This window comes from Pangasianodon hypophthalmus, chromosome 20 (genome assembly GCF_027358585.1).
Source record: "Pangasianodon hypophthalmus isolate fPanHyp1 chromosome 20, fPanHyp1.pri, whole genome shotgun sequence".
Classification (NCBI taxonomy): domain Eukaryota; kingdom Metazoa; phylum Chordata; class Actinopteri; order Siluriformes; family Pangasiidae; genus Pangasianodon; species Pangasianodon hypophthalmus.
This window is the reverse complement of record NC_069729.1, coordinates 17,523,020-17,543,340: the sequence shown is the minus strand read 5'-3', so window position 1 is coordinate 17,543,340 and position 20,321 is coordinate 17,523,020. Positions and strand designations below refer to the sequence as shown.

Below are 20,321 nucleotides of genomic sequence, written 5' to 3'. Positions count from 1 at the left end.
CTGTGTGCTAGATGTCGTGCTAGATCAAGCTTACCAATTAGATAAACAATTGTTCCATCATGAAGGCTACACCAGAACACCTATGGCTTTTATACCAAGCTGTCAAGAATATTTGAGTAAAAAGACTTATTCTACCAATTCTACATGCTCCACAATGAGTGTCAACACCTTGCTTACCAAATATTGGGCTCATATTATATTACTTTGTTACTTTAAATTACTTTACCCTAGTTTATATCATGATTAGATTGTCAACACCACTTACCACAGTTATGCTTCATCTTTTCCTCTTCGTATTGTTTACTCTTTTGTCTGGCTTCCAGACAGGTCAATTCTCCTCATTTGAAAAGTCAAAATAAACTTGCCAAAGTGAGACGGCACCCTGGTTGGGTTCCTGGTGTAGTGTTGTACACTAGTCATTGGGGGTTTTAGGGGAGTTCTGCACTTTGAGATTTGCCATTTTCATGGACTTAGTGTTGGCCATCAAGCGGTTCCTTCAAAACTCAGGTGCCTGAGCAATTGCCTGCCTTGCCTGTCCTGTAGCTATGCCTCTGTTCATGGCAATGTGATGCATGCTTTTGACCACATCATAGTGGTGAAAAAGAGACAGCGGTGAAGGATAACAAGTAGACACAGAGAGCAGATTAGTCTGAACTGTCCAAACATTTCAGTTTTACATTTACCTTTGCTTGAAGCTTTTATCCAAAGCGACTTACGACTGAGACAGGATACATCTGGGCAGTTGAAGGTTGAGTACCTTTCTCAAGGACACATCCATGGCAGCTTGGTGGTAGTGGGATTTAAACTATCTTCTGATCATCAGCCCAAAGATTGACTCAGCACTTCCCAGTGTTCAAGACTGACCCTGCTTTAATGGCACTGCTATTCTGAGAGTCTCTTTGAGATATGAACTGACTACAGCAATCAATAACAATTAGAACAAGCTAGGAAGCTAATGTAAATATTACTTTCTCTGCGTGTATGTACGTACCAGAGCAAATGAAACCAGTGTGAGAGCAAAATGCTTGTGGAATTCACGATGGTGCTCAAGTTTTTGTCAGATTTTGCTCTTTTTCAGGATTGTGACTGAGAGTGCTAAGTAGAAGGGATTTGTGTAAGAGCTCTGAGTCATATTAATGACCTGCTTCTCTGGGTGAAGCTTATCCATTTAAGTCACATGGAGATCCCTGAAGTGTGAGGATTCAATTAAGATTCTTTAAAAAGCACGTCAAGGTGCAATAAGGCATTCGCGTGGATCCCATACAGGGTTTTCCATAACCTCGATCTAGTCATGGATTACTTTCACCAATTTGATAATCTGGTTGATCTTAATGTATCCCGTTATAGCAAATGCAATGAATATTGAAGCAAGAGAAAGAAGAGACAGTGCACGTGTTGCACATCTGGAGGAATTTGTTCTTATCAAGCTGGTCTTATTTCCCACGAGTATCAGAGTCGAAGCTTATCTGGCTGCCACTCAGATGTACAAAATTTCCCAGACATTCCTTATAGACTGACACAGAGATAAGGTTTTAGAAACTCTTTCCTGACAAGGATTTAACTGAAATATTAGCAGGAGATGTTGAGCACTGAAGTGGAATCACTGAAACGCTCTTATTGAGGCTCACTGATCTTCTTATAACCAGCACACACTTTTTCCTGTTAGTTTGAGGAAAACTACAGTACTTTCCCATTAAATCATATGTGTTCGAATGAAGCACACACAATATATTCAATTCAATTTAGTCTATATTGGGATTGTAAGTATTGACATTTTCACAAAGCAGCTTTCCAGAAATCCAGATGTTTCACTGTACGTAATATTTGTTCTTCTATGAAAGTGGGTGCATATTATTAAATTACAGAAAGTTCAAACAGGTGGGAGAAGTATCTGTTATTTGAATTATGTTATTGTTGTTTCTACTGCCAAGTGAACTGTACTATAACTAAGTATTCATGCTAAATTTTGTGTCCTGAAATTGGCCATGTGGGTGGAGCTAGCAGTAGTGCAGATTACTGGCAGACTCGAGGGAGGTGGTAGGGTTCCCCAGTGTCCCGGTGCCCCCCACAGTCAAAATAATGCTGTGAAAGGGCCCTCTAGGGTGTGCCAATGGTAGATAAAACATCAACCTAAGGCGCCCTTACAGTAGAGAAAACGTGATGATGTGCACTTCAAATGAAAAAAAAAAGTGATGAAATGCCCTCTATGGTACCCCTACATGTGAGGAAACATGAAGAAGTACCATAATGGGTTTCCTTCTACTGGAGTATACACAATGGAGTGTCCTATAGGGTGCCTCTACATGCAAGAGAACATGATGAAGTGCCCTAATGGATGCCCTTCCAGTGGAGAAAATAAGATGCAGTGCTTTAAAGGCTCACCTGCATGCAAGAAAATGAGATGAAGTGCCCTCTAGGATAATGTCTCTAGCTAGAATGGCACAGTAATTTTTCCTTCTTGCTGACATTTAGCTCAGTGTCTAACCTTATCCGTGACTGATGTAAAATCCGTCATTATCTGCTTGGTCTAAAGTCTGCACTCAATGTCCTTCCTTCACTATGGTTAAAGTATTGGCACCATTTGTTTTTATTGGTTTGCCATTAACAGAAATTCGAACTGTCTCATGCTAACTAGTTTGCTCAGTAACAGACACACGACAGAAATATATTTTACTAATTGTGTCCATTGCTATTGTTACTAATCTCTACTCCAGTACCTCCAGAGACACATCTCTTCTACATTCATGGTTATCATTATGTGACGGGAAACAGAGCCATAGTGGAAATGCACTATTATATTCCTTGAAGCAGATTTTAACATAAAATACATCTGAGGCAAAGCCAAACATCTTATTTATTGTGTATAAACTATTTTTATCATGAGAAAATGTCATTAGAACAGGAAACATAAATAGAAAAAAATAAATGAAAGGATGGTACACATAACTTGTTAGATATGAATTGGATAATGAACACTTGTCTGACAAAATGATGTGTAATTGTAAGTGTAATCCAGTTTTCTGTTGTAAACCAAATGATACAGATAACAGAGCCAAGTTTATGCTTTAGTCAATTACAGAATTTTCAAAAAAAATAGCTTGACAGTTAATCAATGGCTGGACGGGAATGAATATCAACATAGTATTTATGCCTATGAGAAGTACTTGTACACATGTTCATACACTGTTTTATCAAGAGTCTTTTTTGATTATATTCCTGTAATTGTGGCAAAGTAGATATGTACAGTTCTCCATGGGTTTGGACTTGTCTGACCTGCTCAGTAGACCAGGATACTCTTTATTTCAGGGAGGTGGGTTTAAGCTCCATGTTGTGCATTATGTGAAATGGACAGAGGAAATGCATCGGTTAAGGTTCAGTGCTAGTGCCCATAAGGTTGTGAGGTCAAATCTCCATGATTGGTTGTTAGGCCATAGAGCAAGGCCCATAAATCAAAACCAGGAGAAAACTGCATATTCAGAAAAAAAGTAATCCAGATAGAAAAAATGGATTCCAGATAGAAACAGTGATTAAAATAATCTGATATCAGCACAGTACAATATTTCTAATATCTGATGTTTCATCATATAATCCAGCATATAGTGCTGAAACGTAGGAAAATATAGAAAAGACCCTTAGATCCATAGATGTTGATCAACACAAACTGAACTGAAAAAAAAAATCTAAATGTTAGAGTAAGGTGGGGGAAGTGTTGTGGTCATGGGTCACCACTCATTTAAAGGTTAAATATACACAACACAAGGGAAGCATAGAGCTCAGAGTGTTGGCTGATAAACTTGAGACAGAGGTGATGGAGCTCTCCTGCCATATACTGTCACTACCAAACTCCATTTTATATTTTTCCACCACTGATGTTATATGTATATATATATATATATATATATATATATAATGCATATGAGAAGTGAAGGAGTGTATAATGTATATGTTACTATACTATATGTAATTATCAGTGGTGCTGAAATTATTATCGCTATAATATAATATGTATGTAACTCTCCATGGTGCTGAAACATCATATGGAGTTACATCATTACAGAAAAATATTCCAGACTTTATTCAAACTCAAATGTTAATTAGAAAACACTAATTTTAACATGTATTTGCAGTTGCATTTCTTCTGTGAGTGTGCATAATTTGACATGACATATGTACGATTTCATTTTTATGAACAATAACTGCCAAAATTAAAATGCAAAAGCAACGTTCATATGGAAGAACCATACCTTGATAAATACTGAAAATGAAATGCCAAATGAACTTTGTGTTTGAATTCTAATTTCGGCAGCCACTGTATGTTGTCGTTCCTAAAAATGCAAATGTAAATATGCTTTGCAATTGGATTTGAATTATATCTTAAGTGATGCACACTCACAGGGGAAACGCGATTGCAAATATACGCAATAGCAGTCCTTACTTTTGCTATCGCACCTTCTCATTGTCACACTCCAGCACAGACAAAAATGAAACACATTTTCAATCCTTTTTATATTTGCATCTTCACTGTCATTGAGCTACGTCTGTCAACCAACACTATGGGTGTAACTGTCCATGGTGCTGAAATATCAGATAGATTGGAAACAGTGATATGTAAAGTACATGTAACTCTCCATGGTGCTGAAATCATACAGTCTATACTATAGCTCATATGTAACTCTCCATGGTGCTGAAGTTGATTATTTCGCTTAAATAATAGTGATCTATGGTGCTAAAATTATTGACATTATGATTTATTATGTGTTGGATTGTGCAGCTCTAAGATGAAGTGCTTTGTTGTTTGCCACACAATTTAAAGCCACGTTGAAGGAAATGGCTTTATTTGGTTTCAAAACTTTTTTAAAGCTTTATTTAACCATGTTAACACTTAATATGAGCCTTCCTGTTAATCCATGCGCATTAAGCATAATTATGTAATAATTGCAGAAGCGAATGCTCAGGTTAATGGTGCACTCCTTCAGTGGGATTTAAGCTACATTTGTTCTGACTTCAGATACAAATTAATTGCTGAGTATCTGCCTGTAGTTGGCAATTAAAATCTTTCATCCCTTAAGACAAAGGAATGGAATCACAGAGGACAAAAAATATATTGGAAATTAGCTACCACCAAGATTATATTATATATATATTTTTGTGTGTGTGGAGTGTCTGTGTGGTAAAACCAGTGATGAATATGCATAGTCTTTTTTGCTCTGCAACGGCAGTAAATATTCTAACACTGAAATTGAAATTGAGAAAATGGCTTTTAACATGTCCATCCAAATGGGGTGTTGGGGTTGTAAGTAGGTTTCTACACCATATTGTCTAAAACGGAACAATGTGATGACTATGTCACAAAATACAACACATGTACTAAATATATTTTTGAATAAAATTATAGCTACTAATTTTCATTTTTTATGGCAATCCACAAATCTTAATTCTTCTCAAACTAAAAAGACCCAACTGTATATAGCTTAAAAATAATGATTTACGATGAACACGGCATCAGTAGTATTAATCACTGCAAATGTAATATCAAGATACAAAACCTAAAAATTCAGAAAATTTAGTATTCCTGAAAAAAAAAAAAACAATATGGCTGACTAATAATCAAATAAATATCTCAGTTTCTCTGAAAGATCATCTTACATCATAGAGAGAGAATTTTCAATGTGATGCTCATTCTCCCATCTAACATTGATCATTAGGAAATTCATCTAAACTTGTCAATGACATTAACATTCCAAATGTCTCATAGTCATCCTTTTCTTTGAAGATGGCCAGATTGTGTAATGAGTGTAATCATAGCTACCAACTCAATAGAGTGAGGAAATGTTTATCAACCTGATCTACATCTCTAACTGGACATATTAGATTTGTTCAGATCCATCCCTGTCTTTGTGTTTTGACAAATATGCCATTCAGCATGCCGGAAACAGATGCTCGCTCTTGTAATGATAGTAATTTACTCAGCAGGAAAGCAATGGAATTGTGCTTTCCTAAACAACAATCAGCCACATTTTAACAGACCCAAATTAGCCATTTAGCCTGCAACAGAAATGCTCTGTGTTTGTAACCACAGGTGTCGGAGTGTACCATTACTCTGGTTTATACAACAGTGCAGTTCAGTTCTCGATTCTGATTGGTCAGAAGCTGTTAATTGATTTTATATAACAGCAGCTCTGAACAATAATAAATCACAGAAACACCCAATATCAACACATTTATTCTGATTCTATAGTAACAACTAATTGTGTTTCATTTGCTAAATGTTCTACATTATTTGATGGAGCCCAAAGATATTTTTCAAAATTGAAAAAAAATGCTCTTTAACAGAAAAAAATGGTATAACCATTGATAAAGTGCTGCAGAACACTGAACATTTATGAAAGGAATATAAAATATGGTATGTGGAAACTCATCAAAAACCTATTTATAGCTGGTGGAAAGCAAGTGCTAACACGGTTAACACAATATTTAATGTAATTCTTCAATAAAAATGTGTAACTATTGGAAAATTGGTGTGCTACAAGGTGGAATAAAATACTCTTGGACTAGTTTTGTAGTTTGGTATTTTAAGATTTATAAGAATTGGGAAAGGTAGGATTATTTCCTATAACTGAGTGTTTAGTTTCTTATAAAAGAGTGTAACAATCATATATTTATGGGAAATCTTTTTCGTAGTTTTCACAGAACAAACCAGAAGAAAATCAGAAAAAAAGATAGATTTCCCAAGCTAATCTCATGAGAAATTCAAAAGCAAGGGCACTGGATTGGGATTCAGGTTCATATGCGTGAAGTGTTGAAATAAAAACACAAACCCATGTCTAACCCTGGCCCCTAAACTTAATCTCAATCTCAGTCAGACCAAACATGAATCTGGAAAGTCAATTAAAAAAAAGCATGTGGGATTCCCTTCGAATTCATAACCTTCTGATTTGGACGTCGATAGAAAATAAGATCGAGGGGTTGTAGGACTGCGGTGTCTATTTTGATTTTTAATTATTATGCTAGTTATTATGTGGTGCTCACATCTGATTTTTGCCTCACTCTTTTCCTAATGTTGCTTGCTGCTAAATCTCACAAATGCCCAGGACGAGGCTTTTATCCTCCCAACACAGTGTTACACTACTGTGATATCCAGTGACATTTACTCAGATTATATTGTATTACCATACCTGCCAAGCTTTACGCATGTTGTGTAGGAGCGCTGTTGAGTTATCACACAAAAATATGCAAAAAGAGCAGTGGAAGAACTACATATGGGTGTGATGGTCGGGTGTGCACAAAGTTTTGGCCATATTTTGTATGTAGAAGAGGGTAGATAGCTCTTTCATCTGAGCGCCCTGGAAAGAGTATGCCATTCCTCCTCCCCCGTGGAAATAATGCCCAATTTTGCTCTCAACCACAGGGCGAAAGCATTTCTGTTACAGCACTCATAAGCCCAGATAAACAGTTAACCACATTTAAAGAGTGTCCTTTTCTTTTTTTCCATAATTCATGGGATGTGGTTGCTGGAGCCTGACTGACTTTGAAGCCTAATTAAACAGATGGCAAACTGTCCAATGCTGATTGTAATTAATGAAGCAAAATAGCTTTTGTCCAATTGTTTTTTTTTTTTCCTTAGTGACAGAATATGAACCAAGGAGAAAATTTGTTCAAGCATGTTCAGAATGTTCCAGGATGCAGCTTCCTGTCCATGTATCCTGTTGGTTTACACTCTCAGCTGCAGACTTGGCTATCCAACATATTTAAAGAACTGGAACTAAATCACCAGGGGATACAAAAGAGTAGTACAAGATTTAAACTGCACTCATTTAAGCAAAACATGAACATACATGATTTTCAATCCTTTACAGGCCATGTAGGCTAATCAGGAAGATCACAAAGCTATTTTTAGCATGTTCTCAGCTTTACTTTATGATTGATTTGCTTTAATGTGAGCTAAATGTTTCCCCTGGTATGTATGCATGCAAGCCGTGACAGCACTTAAAGTAAGACAGATATCTGTGAATCCAATTTACCATCTATCCAATAGTAATGGAATTATTTTTTTTTCTCTCAGGGTTCATCTCATTATGCAATCCTCTATAACAGAATAATGGGTTGATTTATGGGTATGAAACATGAACAGGGGAAATCACTGAATGAAACAGTTGTGCTGTTTGTTATACTCAAAAGGAATCTAAGATCAGTTTAAAAAAAATCAACTGCTTTTTTTTCTTTCCAGTTTCAGTGATCTTGAACATGCTGTAGAATCCAGTTGAAGCTGTTGTAGCTTCAAGCTTTGACATATTTTGTGTTCTGAGATGCTTTTCTGTTTGCCATGGTTGTACAGAGTGGTTCTCCTTTGTCCTCTCAAGAACAAAAGTTTCTGCGTTTGTTTTTTTCACAAAATGTCAGCGCGAAGTCTTGCCTGTTGCTAAATTCTGAGCCTTGTTGTGTTTGACTTGTTGCTACTCCTCCTTTGCTCATTCTTTTGCGTTATTCCAGTTAGTTTTCTGTTCACTGTGTTTTGAGCTTTTGCTCATTTTTAATAAAAACTTACGCCTCGTGATTCTTCCAAGTCTGGTTCTTAGAGTAACAACGAATGTCAACACTTGTATTAATTGTCGTTTGTGTAAAGGTTAATGAAATACACCTTCACTGATTGTTTATTTAATCCATGACTAAACGGTAATCCACAATTTAGCACAAATCGAGTGACAATGCATTGCAAAACATCAATAAAGTACGAAAACCTGGTCCCAACATGTTCAAAGTTCAGAATGATAATGAATGATATTGTTCATGTTGGTCATTGTGGCTTCCTATTCTTGGTTTGTTTGGCTTTTATTTTGGTTCATAATTAAAAAAGACGTCAGCTCCCTCAAGCGTTTGTCACGTTGTTAATGTTGGTGTATTAATTGAGTTTATAATTATTAATGAAGTTCCTGGATTGTTTGTGTTAACTAACACGTTAAATCATGTTCATTAAAGGAATTAGTTCAACTTTACACATCACACTAGGTTGTTTTTTTTTGGAGGGGGGACTTGTTACATCCAGCAGTTTTGTAATTGTGTTGCTTTGAACAGGTTGTACACACGCTCTGTTAAATACACTGAACTGAATCACGACACTGCCATCTGGCCACCGGTACAAGTGTGTGTATGTAGCTGAACACTGTTTTAACCGCACCTCTTTCTGCTCTGCAGGGTATTTAACAGTCACAATAGAGCCCTTGCCACCTGTTGTTGTGGGAGAGACGGTGACGCTGAAGTGCAACTTCAAGACCGACGGCAGATTGCGAGAGATCGTTTGGTACAGGGTGAGTACCAGTCAAGCTTTCATTGTTTTCATGCATGCTACTGCACTACGGTCAAGGTTTAAGACTTGTGATTGTGTTAATTATGGCCGCACTGGATCACAAACAAACGGCAAGCTGTTGCTTTAAGCTTGGATGCTGTGTCTTTTATTAGAGCCTCAAAGTATCGCTAAGTGGTGAAAAACAATCCAGCTGCAGTATCTCGGCTGGGAATCCTGATGTGACGTTGAGCCGGTCAGTGCCACGCTTTAATGGATCGCAGCTGGACACTTCATACTTATTAAGCTCGGAATATGGCGCAGTGTGAACATTCGGCTCGATTATGTCTTTCACAGCAGAGGGGGTTTTGTGTTTCTGGTGAGCGCTTCTGCCTCTGTGCCACTGCTTATCACAGCCATGTGTGTCTGCATTAATGACCATCGAGCCACTACTGCTGGCCAGCTATGCTCCAGATCTCGACTAGGAAAATGCAAGCAATGAAAATCTGGAACATGTTCAAAAGTCTTCAAAAGGTAAAGAAGATTGGTGATTAACAGAATTAACAGAATCAGGCCACATTTATGGAAGATTTTTTTTTTTTGGCATGCCAGCTGGTGCCTACTTTACGAACGACATGTGGTTTACATAGCAACTGCAATAACACCGCAAGCTGCACTGTAGATGGAGTTTTTTTTGTTCATGTAGACATACAGAAACTTTACTGTGTCTGTGCTGTGTTTACTCTGACTATCAAACATGCTACACAGAAACGTTGTAACCTTTTCCTTTAAACCAAAACAACACTAAACTTAGGTTTCTGTCTTCTGTCCCGTATGTGTGTTTAATCTACCTTCTTTTAGTTTTTCATCCAAGGGCATTTTAGGGGGGAAAAAAGGGTAATAGAGATTTGACCAATAGAGATTTAAGGTGAATGCCGCCTTCTTAGATCTACTCCTAAAAACGTGCCAAAAGTCCAAAAGTCAAAGGCAAAAAAAAAAATGCAGGAGAATCCAGAAGCAAAAAAGTGCATCAGAAAAATCCAAATTTGAAAATGCGGACTTGAAAGAAGGAATCATTTTAAAAAATAATTTTGATTTGATTCTCATTATTTGCTTTTGCATTTTTTACTTTTTTGCTTGTGGATTTTATTATTTTATTTGAACTTTTGGCACAAAATCAACTCCGTACACACCTTCTGATTTGAGAATTTAACCGCACCGTGGTATGAAACAAAGTGACGGACATGTGACAGCCAATCAGAAACATGTATTTTATCCGACATGTTATGTACGCTGTGTTACACGGAGAAATAAAGAATATCTTGTGACAGCTGTCATAACAGGTAGCAGTGACAGTTTAAAAAGTAGCATGATACTCATATCACTGGGTGCAGGTCGTCATGGCAACTCATGGCAGCCTATGATTTGTTTATCTTGCGTGACGTGGTTTTGTCAGTACCAAAATGGCTGTCAGTCAGGGTGCAAATAATGCTGCAATCATTTGTACTTGGAACTTGGAAAAAGCAGAATTCCAACACAGAGAAGTGGAATGGAGCAATGGAACAGGCGTTCAGCTCGGAATTCCAAGTCTTTTGTTAACATTGACCTGACAGAAGTTCTTGCTTAAGGCGTTGCTCTTTGCATGATTGTTTCTATGTAATGAACCTTGATTTCACTTAATATCTTGCATTTTTTCCATGCTTGGAAAGTTTTGATTTGGAACGTAATTCCACTAATAGCCCAAATTTACTAACATGATAAGACCATTTAACAAATAATTTTCATGACAGGACAGTTGAGCTGTTTTATACATCATTTCTCTTTGTCAGTCACACAGAAATAATTCATGTAAGTATGTTTATCCAATTCAGAGACGAGGCATACATACAGTATATATGACCTTGCTCTTGGTATCCATGTTTTTCCCAGCCGAAGCAGCTTTTAGATCAGAACTTTGAGAAAATCGACTTGGAACTTTCCGAGTCTAATGGATCACAGCATTAAACTCGTGATGGTATAAACGTGTCACCGCAGCAGGCACAATAACGCCAGCTCATATTTTAAAGCTTGTCCAGGATCCTGAAAGCTGAAAGCACAGCCGTCCTCATCATTCTAAGAGCTAAATGTGATAAAAGTGGATGTTAAACTGGTCTGTAATGGCGCGTGACTGTGTCGTCACGCAGCACGGCGCAGATGTTAAACTGGTCTTTAGTGCTGTGTGACAACCAGTGCAACATCTGTGCTGTGTTATGTGCAGAGTTAAACAGTAACAGTATTAACCAACAGAAACCAAATTAGCGCATAGACTCACTAATTGGCTACAAACATGGACGTAAACAGAAAATGAATGTCGATGATTATGCTGCTCTCAGGACACTCATACTGCTGTGTGTCGAAAAAAATATTCTCCTAGATTTTTTCAACAAAAAAATCGAACATCATAACTAAGTTATTATTCTTTTTTAATTTTGTTATTTATTTATTTTTTGCTACTTGAGAAAATTGTAGAATTAAATTAGTTTTAGCTATAAACAGTTGTTATTTTTATTCTCAGTATTATAATCAAACCTATTATTATAACATTAAAATTTTTTATAATTATTCTCACAAAAAAAATAAAAAGTGGTTCTATGATTTTTTTTTTCTCTGACATGTTTTTTATGAGTATTTTCTTGTATATTTCTATTTATTTATTTATTTATTTAATTTTTTAATTTCTTGTTTATTTATTTTTTTGCTACTTGAGAAAATTATAGAATTAAATTAGTTTTAGCTATAAACAATTGTTATTTTTATTCTCAGTATTATAATCAAACCTATAATTTTAACATTAAAATTTGTATAATTATCCTCACAAAAAAATAAAAAGTGGTTTTTCTTTGACATTTGTTTTTTATGAGTATTGTCTTGTATATTTCTATTTATTTATTTATTTATTTTTAGTAACTCTTGTAAAATGTTAGTAATAATTACTTTTATAAGACCATTCCTAAGAACCAAAATGGATGCCATTATATGGATTATCTGGTAATCAGTGTATTGGTTAGCAGATTTCTACTTCACCTTGCAGCATACGTGTCCAAACTCTGCTGTTAGGCCTTTTTATTTTTTTAAACTCCATTGCCTTTGCTCACTCTGACCTTTTCAAGACATGACAAAAAAAAGAGATTAATAGCATTTTGCATATTAGCAACAATCTCATACATCATTCTGTGCAGGTCGACTGAACTTTTGAATCGAAATGGAATATATGAGCTTTTTTTTTTTTGGAATATATGAGACGAACTGGCACTGTGCTACATTTGAGCCAGATATTAAACATAACATTCTGATCTGCAATATCTCAGCCATATTCTTTGTTAACCTGGGCCAGTTCTGAATCTGTTGGGGTGCTGATGTACAGTATAAAGCAGATCTGGTGTAGACACATTACTTTACTTTTATGGTACTTTTGTTCCTAATCACAACTAGTGAATTGAGTCAAATTGAGGACATTGTTGCATCCTTAATAATGCATAGCAGTTTTTCACATTGATTTTTCACACTTCACAACACTCTGTTTTCACTCATGTTCAACAGAGTGTCTGAAAAGTCAGGAACCAATGAAAATAAAACTAGATTTACTTAATTTTCTATTTATTATTTACAACTTATGCTCTACATGTTCAACCTTACGCTCTACGCATTGTCTCAGCCGCTGTGTCATGTTTTTACCGATTTTGCTCAACATATTCCCATTAGTTCCTGACTTTCCAGATACCCTGTATATATGCTGTGTAATAATCTTTATTTATACCACAGTGTGGTTGAATGCTCAAATCTGATTGGTCAGAAGGTGTGTGTTATTTCAGCAGCACAGGTAGTTCCAGCTGTAATGAATGATAGGATAATATTAATGAACTTATTATAATACGTTATTGTTTCTACAGTAACAGCTCATACACAGGGACTTGTACAGCAGACTCTCCACATAATCTAAGACTAATATTAAATGCATTTTTAAAAATGAAAAATAAAACATATAATCATTGATGTGGGGAATTTTTTTTTGTTAGGAGACATTTATTTAACATTTCCCGAGTGTCAGCACTTTGTAACAAAACTTAGCTTTGTAAAGTTTCCCAGCAAAGGCAAGTCTTCAGGGACAGAGGAGTTTAAGCTTTGCAGTTTCTCGGTAAATGACAAGCTGCATTTTTTTTTGAGTTAGAGAGAGAGAGAGAGAGAGAGAGAGAGAGAGAGAGAGAGGGGGAAAGGAGATGCCGATGAAGGAATGACTGTTTATTGTTATTATAATGTATGGTAATGGCACTCTGCTTCACGTTGTGCCGTATCACACCACCCCAGAGTGCTTTATTTTCTTATAAACACACCTTCTATCATGTGTTATTCTTTACGTAATAGCAGCTCTAGAATACTAGTACTGACTGTAAACCAAATTTACAGGTTTATATTAATACAAGTTTATATTACTCCACTTTTTTTTTTTAATACATTATTGTTTCTATAGTAACAGCTCATTTACAGGGACTCATTCAGCAGATGCTTCACATCATCTACAAATAATAATTTAAAAAAGGTATTTTAACAAATAAAAATTAATTAACAAATAAAATTGTCCAATTGTTGACGTTTTCTGTGAGGAGATATTTATTTAGCATTTAGGGAAGGAGTCTCCAGTGTCAGGGCTTTGTAACAGGCAGAGGTAAAACTGTTTTCCATTTTGAGGATGCTGTAACATATCCTCCATTCTGTTCGGCTTATTAACTTCAAAAGGATGTGAGGGAACAACTGTTTATAGCTTCTATAACGTAAGCTTTAACTCCTTTCATGGATGTTGTACAACAATATATGTATCTATGTATATATTATATGTAACTGATGAAAAAAAATTACAATCTGTCATTGTTTAATGGATAAAAACCTGTCAAATTGCTGTGGTTGAAGAGGAATAAAACACTTCAAGACGTTTTGTTATAGGAAGCTGTTTCAAGATGTTTTGTTATATGACAGCACACACTATAGTGTTTTATTCCTTATATAGAAACTTATTTTAATTATTTACCTATTATTATTATTATTATTATTATTATTATTATTATTATTATTATTATTATTATTTATTTTTACCATTTTTACGACCCTGCCATGTGTATTTCTGTATCCTTGTGTAAGTGCCACTCACTTTAGTTTTGTTTTTTTTTCTGTGTATTATTGTATTATTGTTTAAAAAAAAAAAAAACAGAAAAAAAAGCTTAAGAAAGTCAAATGACATTTTTTCTGCTACTTTGTGGCTTGCTTCCCTTTTTCAAGTTTAAAAAAATGTATTAAAAAATGTAAAAAAAAAAAAGTATTAAAAATGTAAAAAAAAAAAAAAAAAAAAAAAAGGGAATAATGTAAGAGCGAAATGAAGTTAATCTGATAGATTGAGTAATAAATTTCCCCGATGTTAAATGGAATTTAAGATCACACCAGTGTCCCCGTTCATACATCACTACTATGTGGTTGTTGCTAGTAAGATGGCCGCCAAGTTTTGATCTCATCCTCTTTGAAGCATCTTTTCCTTAGCCTTCTGGGAGGTTCCGAGGTAATTCAATACGCATAACAGCCTTTCTGATTAGCTTAACTCAGCTCAGGTACACGAGGAGTTTCGCACTGATGTCTGCAAATTTGACGAGACTTGCAGTAGACAAAGCCGTCAACATCAACTATCGACTACTAATCACACAACGCTGAGGTGCTAATGAGACGCAGCTCCGACTTCTGCTCGACTCCGAGCCCGAATGCATCGTAAGTCAATTATTCCTGCATGCCAAGCAGCGTTTTTCTCATCTCCGCCCTCCATTTCTCTAAACTGTCGACTTCTCGTTCCTTCACTCAGATAGTTGATGTATACCTTTGAGAATAATGGCGTTTGTCGAAATGAAACATCACAGTAGCGCGTTCTTTATTAGCAGTGTAGCGTTATGTCTCCAGCCCGTGGTCACTCCAGGGTCCAGTCCAGAAAGCCCAGGTAGCCCTCACTCCACATGAAGGTTCTTTGAATGTCAGAAATCTTAAATGGACTTATAATGCACTTATAATACCTTTATTAGAGGATCGCTTCCATGCCTTTCCTCAACTAATTATATACTCATAATTTGGAATAATTACTACTGTCATTTTATTATAACCACTTTCATGAATAATGAGTTATACTGAATGTCTTATGAATTGTGAAGTTTTGCATATACATCAATTTATACTCCACTTTTCAGAAGTGTCTGTAGTCTGCACTCTAAAGTGCAGGTTAAATCTAGAACCCTGAAGGGTTTGTCCTTACATAGAACCTCACAACACAGGGTTTCCTTCACACAGAGGGTTCCGAGTAGCTAAGAACCAATAACTAACCCAAGAACCATTGAAGAACCGCTTATCTATGAGTATTTATATTTTTTTAGTTGCTGTTGTATTTTAATTTTTTTTTTTTTTTTTTTTGTTTTTGTTTCTTGTTTCTGACATGTGTTGTTAGGCTGCAGAGTTAGTGCAGGTTAAAATGCTATATTTTAACTGGCACAAAATTCCAAAAACACGAAGCAAAACGTGGCCAAAAAACACAGGAAGAGGTCCGAATTATTAACCCAGAAACAAAAGAACCAGATGTACAATCACAATCATAATGCTTGGCATGTCAGGAGAGTACACTGAGAGACACTTCGCGTTTTGTGTGTGTGTGTGTGTGTGTGTATTTAAGTAGTGTGTGAAATTGTTTGAGCACCAGGATTGAGTGTGTGATGGTGACTGTGAACCTGAGAGTTTGTGTGTTGGGAGTTGTAGTCCATGGCGGCCCTGTCTGTTGGCCATGAAGCAGATTGGTAACTGTGGTTTACGGCAGCCATGTTTGTAGGCCACGACGCATCCTAGAAGTCGTAGTGAGGCGCTGACGTGACGTGTGCGATTTTGCCATTGCTTTTCTGATTTGGTTGTTGTTGTTGTTTTTTTATTTGCTGTTGTATTTAGTGATTTTCGGTTGCATTTTCTAAATTTGCAGTTATGTTATTTCATTTGCTGTTACATTTTTTATTTGCTCATGTGTTTGTTTTTTTGCTGTTGTGATTTTAGTTATGTTGCTGTGTTTTCAGTTGTGCTGTTGTGTTTCTGAATTTGTGTTGTTTTTTTTGTTTTGCTGTTGTATTTCTGATTTGCGGTTGTGTTTGATATTTTCTGTTGCATTATTCATTTTAACTGCTGTGTTTGGTTTTGCTGTTGCATGTTTTATTTGCTGTTAGATTTTTTTTAACTTGCTGTTATGTTTTCTAATTTGCTGTTTTGTTTTCGATTTATCAATATGCTTTGTAAAATATGTTAAGAAAATGGAACTTGACTTTAAATGGAAAGATGTAAATTTACCACTTCAGACTAAATTTTAACAAAATAATCAAAAACATCATTTTCTTAAATGTCAAATAAATATGAGTAATGACAATACAATGATAAAAGGTGATGTCAAATAAATGAATCCCTTTTTTCAGAGCTTTTGATGAATGATTCTAATGACCCCGCTGTTCTGCAATGAAAACATTTTGTTATTCAGCCTTTTATCTTCAGTGCATTCTTTTATAACGCTGAACAGTTCTGTGTTTTCAAACCCAGCAATTCTTCATCCCACACATTTTGTGTTTAAAAGTGTTATGAAAGAAGAAGCCTGGTTTGAGGAAATGGCAGCAAGGGTTAGTAAACTCAGCAGGAATATACTGCCTTCATGTTTCCAGCTGGAGGTAAAATTACACCCAGATATTTTCTGTCTAACATCCAATTAATAAACACCATCCTTGTTAATGCTGTTTTTCTTCTTTTGTGCAATTAATTAATGGAGTGTGCATAACATATACAGTATTTTGGTTGTTCTAGTTGAAGCCATCATTAATAATTCAGGAAAAGGGCTTGTGGTGAAGTATTTATTTTGAACGTTTTGTGCTCTACCACCTGAAATACACACAATTTCAGTGTATTCTTGAGAGGAAATTAAGTTTCAATGTTTAATGCCTTTTAGCATATATGCAAATTTTCTGCTCGTTTTATAAGAGCTACTGGCACCCATCCATGTAGGAGATAAGAAATTAGCCTAGTGCACATGCTAATACCAGGAAGGCGGCTGCATAAATGTGTCTTAGGAGTGAAAGATACTAAACCCAGGCCTTCCTATCACATACCTTTTATTTCCATACGGACCGAGGCTTAGACCGGTGTGGGCTTCGGAGACGGTGCTGAGCAAACTCTTATGCAGTGGTACTGCGTGTCAGCTATAAATAGCACGTTATCGCTTTAAAACCGTGGCCACATTTTCATGTGAAATGGGAAAACGCTGTGGAGTTTTTTTTTTTTTTTCTTCCCTCAGCTTGGTGATTCACCTCAGCTCTGTGCCTGTTCTGATTATGTCATGCTAATGCTGGGGGATTTTTTTTTTTTAATTTCCACCCAGCTGCTTGTTACATACCTAGAAACTTTATGGCTTTACTCTGTTAGCAAACTAGCAGGCTAGCAAACTCATAGCCCCTAAAAATCCTACTTCTTATTTGTAGCGTTGTATAAAGTTTTCCGAAAGTTACACTTGAGTAAAAGTAAAGATATATTTCTGGGAAATTATGACTAAGATGTAAATGAACACAAATACATTGTTTGGAATGGGGGGAGGATTCTGTACAAACAATTACTGTAAATTAGTTAGAAAATGTTGTGGGCAAAATAATAACATGCCCATGACCAACTATGAACTGGAGTGAAGTAGCTGAGGTTGAGAACTGTCAAAGCCACAATTCACACATCATGCTGGTAATGATGCCATTTCCACCTCAAGTTTAAGCCACACCCACTTTCCGTTTAATGCTGTAATCTATTGCACTCTAAGTTCCAAGTCGATTTTCCTAATTTCCTGACTCAAAGTTCCAATTTTCCTGAACTCGTTACATACACTTTCCAGTGCTTCGGCTTGGAAAAACATGGATGTCTTGAGCAACATCATATTTGTATAGCTAGTCTCTGAATGTTATAAACATACAATTTGCGATGATAAATGACGTATAAGACAGGTCAGCTGTCTTGTTTATTGATATCTCACGAAATCAACATTATGTTACAAATCTAAATTCATCACTACACAAAAGCTACATATAAAAATAAAATAAAATAAAAATACAAATTTGATCAAGTGGAAAATGATGCCAAGAAAATCTGTTTACTGTTGACTGTATTAGCATATTGTTACGACCTCAGGTTGCCTGTTGCCTGAGTTTCCGACTGGGAATTCCGATTTAAATGACCATTCCATTGCATGTCAGAGGTCGGGTTTTTCCAAGTTCCAAGTAGAATGGATTGTAGCATATATCTGAATATAGATATTTGGAACACTAAACAGATACAGATACCACTAGTGCCATTGATTCAAACCCCTACATTAAGACAATGCCATTATTCTATACCCTAAGTAGTGAGCATACATAGTCAATATACCGTAAATTCATTCTGGATTCAGCGTGAGTGTGTTGGAGAGTATAAAAAGTACATATAATTTGACTTTGCTTTTGATTTTCTCTGCTTAAAATAGTGACAGTTTTCATCTTCTGTGGCTTACGTGATGTGAATACAAAGTGTAGTCTCAGACTAGCAATAATATTATCGACTCATGATTATTCAAATGCATCTGAGCCCTTTAGGTAATTAAAATTCTGTTCTTTTTCCCCTGTTAGATACTTTTCGCTTTTATTCAAGTCATTATTAAGAAGAATGTTCCTTTCCCTTGAGTACTTCTACTTTTTACTACTTGAAAAATTATTTCTTTAAGTTGTCTGAGGAATCAGGACACACAGAATATGTCCTGAATGATGTGAATGCTCATTGGACCATGTGTTCATATTTATATCATATATGATCGAATCACCCGAGATGGATATTAATAACAGGTAGGCTGAATCCCAAATATCTTCCTACTGGACAAAGAGTGCACATCACAGTGTGTGTTATCTCACCCACCCCCCTGTATAGTGCACGTATCAGTGAGGAAGTGGAGAGCCATCTGGGATTCAGCGTGAAAAACGACTTCTCTACATCAAACATATGTTCTATGAAAATGGATTTTGAAACCTGTTTAAACCAGGACCTGTTTGTTTCAGCATGTCATCGTTTAACAGGATGTTCAACAGATACCGCTGTAATTTTACCACCTACAGAGGCAATCTGCTTAAATACTATCAATATGCTTGCTGGATTTAAAAAAAAAAAAAAAAAAGTTGTCTTTTAAGGATAAGAAGTCTGTTAAATCAGAAATGTTATTTTGTTCATGTTTGGATCAGTGTGTTTGCTTTTTTATTTGAAGCAAGATATGAGAAGTAGGTTAGAAATAGGGATGAGCAATATATATATGTGTGTGTGTGTGTGTGTGTGTATATATGTTTGTATAACCATGATGCATATAGTGTATAACCATGATACATTTTCATACAAGTAGCTTTGTATCTCATTGTATTCGTTAATCAGTTGTTATTCAGTATAATGTGTAAAAGATTGGATGTCAAAATCAGTTTTTGTACAAATCTTTTTGGTTAAAAATAAAAAAATTATCAAAATTGTTTTATATATTTATATCATCTGTCAGCTCAGAAATGTTTTATGTTGTGACTCACAAAAGAAGCACAGTCAAACAACTGCCCACAAAGAACTTGCCTTTGGGCTAAGGAAGAGAAGTGCGTGTTGCTCACAATAGTGATCAGTGATTGGTTGATGTGAATAACATTGATCAGTGATTGGTTGTTGGGAACAATGGTGATCAGTGATTGGTCTTTGGGAGAAACACTGATCAGTGATTGGTTGATGTGAATAACACTGATCAGTGATTGGTTGTTGGGAACAATGGTGATCAGTGATTGGTCATTGGGAGAAACACTGATCAGTGATTGGTTATTGGAAATAATTTTAATCAGTGAATTGCTGATGGGAACAATGGTGATCACTGATCACTAACGTCTGCTCAAAAGTCACTAGATTTTTTTGCTAGGCTCTTTTTTAAAAT

General features: G+C 35.8%; 1 protein-coding gene across 2 annotated transcripts in view; it reads left to right on the top strand.

The window, feature by feature from the left end:
- igsf21a (immunoglobin superfamily, member 21a) overlaps positions 1–20,321 on the top strand; it is a 250,689-nt gene that overhangs the window by 85,336 nt on the left and 145,032 nt on the right. For both annotated transcript variants that reach the window (XM_034313983.2, XM_026932425.3), the window contains exon 2: positions 9,193–9,305. In XM_034313983.2, coding sequence (XP_034169874.1) covers positions 9,193–9,305 — 113 coding nt within the window. The remainder of the gene's footprint in view (positions 1–9,192; positions 9,306–20,321) is intronic.